Source organism: Lotus japonicus, chromosome 2, assembly GCF_012489685.1.
Source record: "Lotus japonicus ecotype B-129 chromosome 2, LjGifu_v1.2".
Taxonomy (NCBI): domain Eukaryota; kingdom Viridiplantae; phylum Streptophyta; class Magnoliopsida; order Fabales; family Fabaceae; genus Lotus; species Lotus japonicus.
Window position 1 is genome coordinate 63137231 of NC_080042.1, and position 10332 is coordinate 63147562.

The 10332-nt window shown below is 43.5% G+C and overlaps 1 protein-coding gene across 1 annotated transcript; it reads right to left on the reverse strand.

Moving 5' to 3' along the window:
* Positions 1-852: 852 nt before the first annotated feature.
* On the reverse strand, positions 853-7907 carry LOC130736815 (uncharacterized). Its single transcript, XM_057588597.1, has 3 exons — positions 6590-7907; positions 3109-6441; positions 853-1457 (listed from the first exon to the last, which is right to left on the reverse strand). Exons 1-3 carry the CDS (start codon positions 7905-7907, stop codon positions 853-855), a joined length of 5256 nt encoding a protein of 1751 aa, XP_057444580.1.
* Positions 7908-10332: the final 2425 nt, after the last annotated feature.

Sequence of the window (10332 nt, forward strand, 5' to 3'; positions counted from 1 at the left end):
CTATAGTCAGTGCATGGAATATCTTACAGCGGACAGACGTGTATCTAAGAGTTGGGAGGCTGTATTGACTAATTTTATCTTAAACTTGATTATTATTTTGAATTCTTAGGCAATTTTGCAAATTCGTCAAAGAAATCATTAATAGTACACAGCATACTTTGCAATGCCTAGTATATATATAGGATGCAGAGTACTACTCATAATAGTGACTGAAGCTTTGGGGTTCAAATTCAAGAAAAGCAAATCGCAATATCGTCTAGGCTATATATGTTGCACCATCATACTACTCATTTGATGTTAGATTTTAAAAGCATGATGTGATGTCTAAGTGGGAATCACCGAATACCATTCTTATATCGAATAATGTTTTATTCGCACTTCTTTTTGAGGTGGAGAGATATGGAATGAGGAGAGAGATAAGAAGAAAAGAAAAAGTAAGAGAGAGAAAGTATGATATGTGATGGATGATAAAAGGAGAGAGATAGAAATAAAAAGTGGTAAAAATTGAGTGTTTGAAAAATGAGGTGTGTATATATCATTATTGTTCTAATATCAAATACAAGAATAAACTCTGAACATGTCGACTTAATGAGTCAAAGAGCAATCACGTTAAATGACTTGAAGCTAGTGTTTTAACGTTTGTCATGTATTGCATAAGTTAATGCTATTCACTTGTGCAAAAGGCTGGTTGAAAGCTAGATTTGGCCTAAAGGGTTAAGGCCAATGGTAATATTTTAAGTTAAGTGTCACCAACACAAATTATGGCAATGCTAATTTTGATGATGACTAGAGACCTTTGTTCGTTCTTTGAGTATCTTTGACTTTTTTTTTTTAAGTTCCAATTAGCATTAATCAAGAGGTAGAAGCCTCAAAACGGGTACAACTAGCAGTATCTTGCTGGATCAAAATAGATGTACCAGGGGGATCAAATCCTACCCAAATCTGATCCTGGTGCTCAAAAGCTAACTTAGCTAGATAGTCCGCAACAGCATTGGACAATCTATTACAATGATTCAAACAACTTAAATTTAGGGAGACAGAAAGTGATTTGCAATCCTGAACAACTGAGGCCAGGTAATTGTTGTGAGGGGTCGTCCTGTTCCAAGCTTGGACAAGTTGAAGGCAGTCAGATTCCAGTTCAAGGTTATGGAAACCCAGTTCTCCGGCCAGGGTGATGGTTCTTCGAAGAGAAATAGCCTCTCCAATAACTGGTTCGAATTCTGTCTGGAGAAAGGAGGTACCAGCCGCAAGGAGTTTTCCTGCATGATCCCTGAAGATCAGTCCCAGTCCTGTCCCCCTGTTTTCGCGAATGGAGGCATCAAAATTCCCTTTGATCGTTCCTATTCCTGGTGGCTTCCAACGAGGGGGAATCGGGGGGGATTGGTTCGACTGGCTTTGATTTTGTTCTGGTTCAGGGGTCACCATTCTGGATGCTTGGATAAGGACTTGTTCAGTGGCTGATAAGTGCTCATTTTACGTATATTTGAAAATCATTTTAAGCACTTATTTGACTTGTATGCTTGCATATTGTATCATTTTATCCCCAAAGTATTTAGTTTAGTAAATACATAATTTTAACTTATAAATTGTGTAAACATTATATATTTCATGTGTTTAACTTGGATTTTGATGTAGGAAAGAAATTCATGAAGAATCCAAGTTTAAAGTAAAAATGTGCAATTTTAGAGAGGCTGGGTGCTGAGCACCAACTTGGAGATGCTGAGCACCCTAAGAAGCTGAGGAATCTTTGTCCTGAAGAAAGTAGAGCGCTGAGCGCCCAAAATATGGCGCTGAGCGCCCATGACGGTGGAAACTCTTCAACTTGAAGAAACAGGGGCGCTGAGCGGCCTCTAAAGGGCGCTGAGCGCCTGTGGCCGCCTCAAACACGTATAAAAGGCCAGAAATCATATTTTTGAGGGATCTCTCCTATTCTCTTAGAAATTCTCTCAATTTTGGCACCAAAACAGATCAAGGGAGCTTGGGCTTCATGGAGGAGAGGTCCTTGGGTTTAGGATTGATGGATTGAAGCTCCGGAGCATGGCGACGACCGCCGAAGGACCGTGACAACCTCTCGAAGGCGATGGAAAGCTTGGGAAAGCTTCTATCGCCGTGGATCCTTCGCCGTTCTTCTGGGTTTCATCTCTTCTTCCTTATCCCTTGTATATGTTGTTTCTATTTTTGTATTTAGCTTGTTGAAACTTGATTCTTTGATTTGTTCTAAACTCATTCATTGATGTAAATGGAAATATTTCATGTATGGTGTTTCTTTCTATGCTTCATGCTTCTAACCTATCAATTGATAATCAAAAGAGTTCCACTAATTTATAAATAGATCGGAAGGTTGATATGAATTAGTGCATGCTCAGTTCAGTGAAGGTAGAACGCCTATGTCTTAGGTCACAATTTGTGTGTTAAAGTTTTACTTTCTTCGCTTCAAGTATTGATTGGTTTGTGTTAGATTCCTATGGACTAGCATGAGATCGGGAGATAATTGCGGGTCCGGTTAAAGAGAGAAATCACTCAGTGAACTAGTTGTCTTAGGGTGAGAATATCTTGGGTAGGAGCAATAGTGGATTTCCACATGACAGGTGGGGTTCTGAGTTCTAACAAGAGTTTCTGGAGTGACAACGGAGACTTGCAAGCCTAGGGTACCTTGTCTTAGGATGAATTGATCATTGGGAATGTCTTTGAGAGAGAAGTTGAGCTATATTATTCCTTTTGGGTTTTCTAGATGGTAAGGGATTACGTCTAGGAATTCTAATTGATAGATTCACCTAGGCTAGGGATAGTTAGGTGGATAGCTCTCGGCATCATAAATGAAATGAACCATTACAAAAGTGTTTGAGTTGAAAGAAATTAGAGGATTAGGGGAATACATTCTAAATACGTTTTCTTCTTTGTTATCCCTGTAAACATTCTTTTACCGCTTTCCTTATATTCAAAACCATAAAAACAATTTATTCAACATCTTTGTATCCGCTCAGATCAATGTTTAACTGGTGGAACTAATGTTCACACAATCCCTGAGGACGATAAACCCGTATCTGCTTTACTATGATTGAATCATAAAGGTTTAGCCAAAAGCAGTACAAACAACGAGGAAAAAACCTTTATCAGTGGCCACACGCTTTTGCTCAAAGAGCCATGCGTTTCTTCTTTTCCAGATGGCCCATGCCACTGAGAAGAGCCATTGTTGACCAGTATTAGGGAGATGGGACAGCAGATGTTCAAGCCACTCTTTGAAACTCATACCCTCTGTTAGATTTATATGGAGCCCGAGAGGGGAGGAAAACCAGATAGCTCTAACCTCGGGGCATGTGAGAATAGCATGGCAGGTTGATTCTCTATCATCGCCGCACATGGGACAAATGGGGTCAGTGTGAATGCCTCTTCGAATCAGGTTAGCTTTCACAGGGAGAGCGTTTTGGGCTGCTCTCCAAATGAACTCTTTGCATCGAGGCTGGATATCAACCTCCCAAATGTTAGACCAAATGGAGCTTGTAGTAGGATTAGAGGTGGAGGCTTCATCATTGCTTGAAAGAATGGAATGGTGTCCCGACTTGACCGAGTAGATGCCTTGCTTAGTGTGGGTCCACATGAGTTGGTCATCTCTTGGTTGTGATGGTAGAGGAATCTTGAGGATCATTTCCGCTTCTGGTTGGGTGAAGAATTCAGCAATCTTGCGTGTGTCCCACGTATGTGTCTCATTGTTTATTAGCTCTGAGACCCAAACTGGAAGCATATCTGAAGTATTAATTCCAATCCCAGTCCTTGGTGTTAGCATGTGGGGCAACCATTTGTCTTTCCAGATTCTAACTGATCTACCGTTTCCAATTCTCCAAGCTGACCCATTGTCTATCACTGATTTTGCTCCTAGGATGCTTCTCCAAGTGTAGCTTGGGTGATAGCCAATTTGGGCATTTGCTAGCTCAGAAGAAGGGTGGTATCTAGCCTTCAGGATCCTAGCAAGTAAACAATTGGGATTTGTTCTCAACCTCCACCATTGTTTGGCCAGAAGAGCTTGGTTAAATTCTTTGATGCTGCGGAAGCCTAATCCCCCTTTTGCTTTCCTCTTTGTGATCTTCCCCCAGCTAAGCCAATGAAGTTTCCTTTTGTCCACATCTCCTCCCCAATAGAAGCGGCTTATAAGGCTTTCAATATGATTGCAAAGAGAGTTGGGGAGAGCAAAGCATCCCATAATGTAGGTAGGGATAGCTTGTGCTACTGATTTGACTAGCACCTCCCGTCCGGCTCTAGAAAGGGTGCGTTCCTTCCAACCCTTCAACTTTTTCCACCCCCGATCACGAGCAAAGGAAAAGACTTGGGTTTTGGACCGACCCACAAGAGTTGGGAGGCCAAGGTATCTCGGATGGCTTGCCACGGCTTTCATTTGCAGGAGAAGTTTGAGTTCATCCACTCGGGTCTTGAGGACACCACGGCTCCAAGAAATTTCTGATTTATCAAGGTTTATTTTTTGCCCTGAAGCGGCCTCATAGGAGTGGAGAATGTGAAGGATGGTTGCTGCCTCTTGAGTGGAAGCCTTTGCAAATATGATGCTATCATCTGCAAAAAATAAGTGTGAAATTACAGGGGCTCTTGGGGTGATACGGATACCTGAGAGGGTCTTTGAGGCAATAGCATGCTGGAACATGGCTGAGAGAACTTCTGCACAGAGAATGAAGAGGTAGGGTGATAGAGGGTCGCCTTGTCTAAGACCTCTACCTGGAGCGAAACACTTGTCAGGGCTACCGTTGATCAAGACTGAGAAAGTAACGGTGTTCACACAACCCATCACAACCTTGATCCACTGAGGGGGGAAGCCAAAATGAGTTAGGGTGCGCTCAAGAAAGGACCACTCAACTCTATCATAGGCCTTGGTCATGTCGAGTTTGAGTGCAATATTACCAGACCTGCTTCTATTACTCTTCATATGGTGAAAGCATTCAAAGGCCACCAATGCGTTGTCCGTGATCAAACGGTTCGGGACAAAGGCACTTTGGTTTTCAGATACAATATCCGGGAGAATGAGCTTTAAGCGGTTTGCAATCACCTTGGTTACCAACTTGAAGAGAGTGTTGCAGAGGCTAATGGGCCGATAGTGGCTAGTATGAGTCGGCTTCTTGATTTTTGGGATGAGGACAATAAGAGTGTGGCTAATGTCTTTGGGGGATTTCTGGCCATTTAAGATTTGGAGGACAAGGTCAGTGACATCTTCACCAACAATGTCCCAAAACTTCTTGTAGAAGAGTGTTCGGGTTCCATCGCTACCTGGGGCCTTTGTAGGGTGCATGCACTTCAATGCTTCCTCTACTTCCAAACTAATATAGGGGCTGTTCAAAATGAGTTTGTGGGACTCAGTGATCCTTCCTTGTACAAGGGACGCAGGGTCTGTATCCAAAGAAGGGGGAGTGGAGGTCGTGAAGAGATTACCAAAGTAAGCATTTATGACCTCTGCAATGTCCTCATCTTCCACAAACCTGTTGCCTCTGTCATCTTCAATAGATTCAATAGTGTTCTTGGATTTTCTCTGTGAAGCTTTCTTGTGGAAAAAGCTTGTATTTTTGTCCTCGTGAGCCAGCCACGACGCTCTCGATCTTTGGCACCAAAAAATTTCTTCATGTTGGAGAAATTCATGGAGTTCACTTTCTGTCTTCTTGGTCTCCAGAATAACTGCTTCAGTTTGGTCTTGCTCGTGTAAGGATTTCAGCTTGTCTTTTAGTTTGTTGACCTTCCTGGTAGGATTACCAAAACGAGCTTCGCCCCAAGCATCGAGGTTAGCTCCTGTGGCAGTAAGACGGCGATCTGCACCTCCACGGGTATGCCTCCAGCTTGTAGCAATCACTTCTTTACAGTCTGCATCTTTGAGCCACATCTCTTCGAACCTGTAGAGTCTCACTCGCTTTCTTTTCTTTTTTTGCTTGAGGGAGCAGGAGATTGTGATGGGGGAATGATCGGAGTCAAACCTTGGGATGTGAGTGACCTGGATGGATTTCCAGGATTGTTGCCAATTGCTGTTGGCCAGGGCTCTATCTATACGCTCTTCGATGGTGTGGGGAAGAGGTCTATTGTTGGACCAAGTGTAGATAGGGTGGGAGAATCCCAAGTCCTGTAGGTTGCATTCTGTGATAACCTGATGAAAGGCCATAGATTGGTTGCAATCCCAGGCAAGGCCACCTTTCTTTTCATCTTGGCAAAGAATTTCATTGAAGTCTCTGAAGCATAACCAGGGAAGGTGGTTTGTTGGTTTAAGGCTTCGGAGGAGTTCCCATGATCTCCATTTTTGTTGCTTTTCTGGATGACCATAGAATCCCGTACCTATTGCTGTTTTGTTGACATGGTGAAGGGGAAACTGGAAGTTGATGTGGTTGAGAGAGTGTGAGAGAATAGAGAGGTCCAGTCCTGAGTTCCAGTAAAGGGCCAATCCTCCGGCTTGACAGTTACCTGTACCAGAGCAGTCTACTGCAAAAACTCTATCAAAACCTTCAATGCGACGGAGGCGTTGGATTTCTGTAAATTTCTTCTTTGTCTCCATGAGGAAGACGATTGTGGGAGCTTGAGAGAGGATGAGTTGTCGCACAACTCGAATTGCCTCCGGGGTCCCAAGCCCGCGGCAATTCCAGCTTAAGATTTTCATTGGGACCGGCGGGACTGCTGGGCAGTCTCCACCGATGATAATCGTTGTTTTGTGGGGCTGGTGCAGGATCTGTATCCATGAGGGAGGTTTCATCCTCAACACAGTCTTTCCTCTTCAGGTCTCCTTGGCTAACATGGGTATTGTGTTTTTCCTCTGGGCAATCCCGAGCCTTTCTCTTCCACAATTTCATATTTCTGGCCACAATTGGCTCCGGTGGGGTTTTGGGGACCACATCGCTTTCTTGCGGGTCTGGGGCGTTGTCCTGTTGCTCTTTCCTCAGTTTTTGCGTCTTGTTGGGGTCATGGGGAGAAACAGTTATTGTGGTTTCCCCTTGGTTTGTCGTGATTATGGGGGAGTTAATGAGCTTTGGGGGTTGCAAAGAGGCCTGCTCGTTGTGAAGAGAGAAATTACCCAATGATTCCACTAGACCCAACTCCACATTTAATATGGGGGTGGGATTCTTTAAGGGAGTGGTCCCCTGTTTTGGGTCTTTGCCGGTGGAATTTAGTGCGGTCCCTTCATCTCCACTAGTTTCATTGTTCACTTCCTCACTTCCTTTGGTGGGTTCCTGCATTATTCCAGAATCTTTTTCTTTTGGGTGAGTGGAGCCTGGTACGGTAGAGCTGTTCCCTGCTTCAGTGAAAAGGTTCTTCTTTGCCAGGGATATTCTACCCTCTTGTCTCATAACTGTAGTATTCGTGGGTTTGAGTGGGGAAGCACGCACCCAAGGTCCATAGGGGAGGTTCGCTTCATCTTCCTCCTGCCAAGTATCTTCTTTGTCATCACAATAGCGGAGGACATGGTCCAAGGCTCCGCATCCGAAGCAGAAATCTGCCAAGCGTTCATATTTGAAGAGGATTCGCAGAGGGGGTTTACCAGATTTGGGAATCACCGTTCCCCTCTTGAGGGGCTTGGTTACATCTAACCAAACCCTGAGGCGTAGAGAGTTTCCCAAGCGCTGCTCCTCCTTGCTGTCCCAGGCTTCAAAAGTGCCCAAGAAATCTCCAAGCTTTTTAGCCATCTGCTCTGAGCGCAGATTCATAGTAAGGTCATAAACCCTAACCCAAAATAGGGTGTGGGCCAGCACAACTTCCTTCGGGTTCTCGTCCGGGGCCAGCTCCCTGAGGATGATGAGGTTGTGGTTAAAGTTCCAGGGTCCTAGTTTCAGAGCGTTGTCCCTGTCTTGTTCAGAGAAAAAACGTAAGGTAAAAAGGTTTTTTGCGATGTCTCTGACTTCGAATCCATGTTTTGTTTTCCAGGCAGACGTAACCATGGACTTAAAAGCCCGATTGTTGACAGATTGTTGGGTGTGAACCCTACCAACAAGCCACCATTCTTCTCTTTGTTGCACATCTGAGTCGTCGAGAAGGAGAGGAAACTCCTAGATTTCATCGGGGCGAAGCGATATGTTGTGCCAGGGATCCATCAGGGAATGGATCAGGAGATCCCACAGGAGTGGGAGGGAAAGGAGGCACAAGGCCTTGGAAGCAGGTCTCACAGGAGAGGCCGCCGAGAAACCCTAGCGGAGCTCAAAGAGATAGTTTTTATGACAGATGATAGTTTTATCATATAGTTCAAGACATCATCTCCCTCCCTTCTTGAGTATCTTTGACTTGGTAGTATTGTACAGGCTTGGACGTACCTCCTACATCATGTTGTTATACAATTTGTGATGGACCATGACATTTTTCTAGTGCAGTATAGGTCAAGTGTGTCTTGATCAATCCCAGAATGCACAACACGATGACAGAGGTACTGCACAGCTCGCAAGATACCCACCAACCTAGGTACCATCAAGAAACCAATAAAGGATCTAACGCATCATCAATATTAGTATTGTCTAGCTATATAATCTTTTACCGACCTGTTGGTGATTTTAGTATCATTAATGGATTTTAGTAATAATGTGATTTATTGAAGGCCGATGCAATTATGCGTTAAGCTCGGAAACGAGTTAGGGTAGTGCGGAGCGCACGCTTGTTGAGCCAACGCATAATTGATCGTGATTAGATTGCGGGGTTCCAAGGGGCGGAGCCCCGGGCGGGGTGCGGGGCAGCGCCCCGTTCGAAATTTTTTGAAAAGGAATTCGGTTTTATTAACCGTTTTTTCAATTCCTGAAACAAACTCCTTATAAAGGAGTTATTTGGCCCTCAGTTCAGATATAGAAAACAGAAACCAAAAATACGTTCTACATTCTTGATCTGTTCTTCATTTGCCTGAAGCAGATTGATCTTCAGAATTATCCCAACAAGGATTTCGTGAACCCAGGCAAGAATAGGGTCGAAATACTTTGTTCGGAAAGTGTTCAACACGATTCTTCGAAGTTTTCCAGGATTATCATACCCAATATCTAACAAACGAACAAAGTATCTCTGATAATCATGGCTGGAGGAAGCACTGGAGGAAGCACCGTCAAGGAGATGACTACTAATTTCGGAAAATTGGACAAGTTTCAAGGACAAGACTTCAGGCGTTGGCAGAAGAAGATGCACTTCATGTTGACAGCGTTGAAGGTGGTGTATGTCCTGTCTACACCAATTCCAGAACTTCTGGAGGATGACACGGTTGAAAATATAAGGCGCAGATCAAAGTGGGAGAATGACGATTACATATGCAGAGGGCACATTCTTAACGGTATGTCTGATCCCTTATTTGATGTTTATCAAAACGTGGAATCTGCAAAGGAATTGTGGGATTGTCTCGAATTCAAGTACATGGCAGAGGACTCATCTAGTAAAAAGTTTCTTGTAACCGATTTCAACAGTTACAAGATGGTTGAAACAAGGTCTGTCATGGAACAATTCAATGAACTCCTCCGAATCCTTGGACAATTCACACAACACGGATTGATGATGGATGAAACAATATCTGTCTCAAGTATCATAGACAAGTTGCCTCCTTCGTGGAAGGATTTCAAACACAATTTGAAACATGGAAAAGACGACTTGTCTTTGATTCAACTTGGAAGTCACTTGCGCATAGAAGAATCTCTAAGGGCGCAGGAGGGTGACAAGGGAAAAGGAAAAGAAGTTGCTGGACCCTCGGTTAATATGATCGAAGAGGGTGGTAAGGACGATAACAATAGAAACAAAGGAAAGAAGCGTGCTTTCAAGAAAAACAAAGGAAGTTTCGGTTCTAACAAGAAACCGAAACTAGAATGTTGGAAGTGTGGAAAAACAGGCCACTTCAAGAGGGATTGCCGTTCAGGCAAAAAGCACGACAACGCGAATGCAAGTGGTTCGGGAAAAGGGTCTAAGGACCAATCCCAAAACCAAGGTCAGAAATCAATTTGTGATTTGAATAGTTTTATTAAACATTCGGTTTCACTAATTTCTGAAGCATTTTATGTGCAGGATGATGCTATCGCGTGGTGGATTGATTCTGGCGCCACAACACATGTTTGCAAGGATCGTTTCTGGTTCAAGAATTTTGTTCTAGTGGAAGATGGATCTGTCCTCTACATGGGAGATCATCACTTTGATCCTGTTGAAGGCAAAGGAAGCGTGGTGTTAGAATTCAGTTCTGGAAATACTATTACTTTGTTTAATGTTTTATATGTTCCTAAACTACGTAAGAACTTAATTTCCGGTCCTGTATTGATTAAGCTTGGATACAAGCAAGTGTATGAATCCGATAAATATGTTTTATCGAAGTCTGGTGTGTTTGTAGGATTTGGATATTATAATAATGGTATGTTC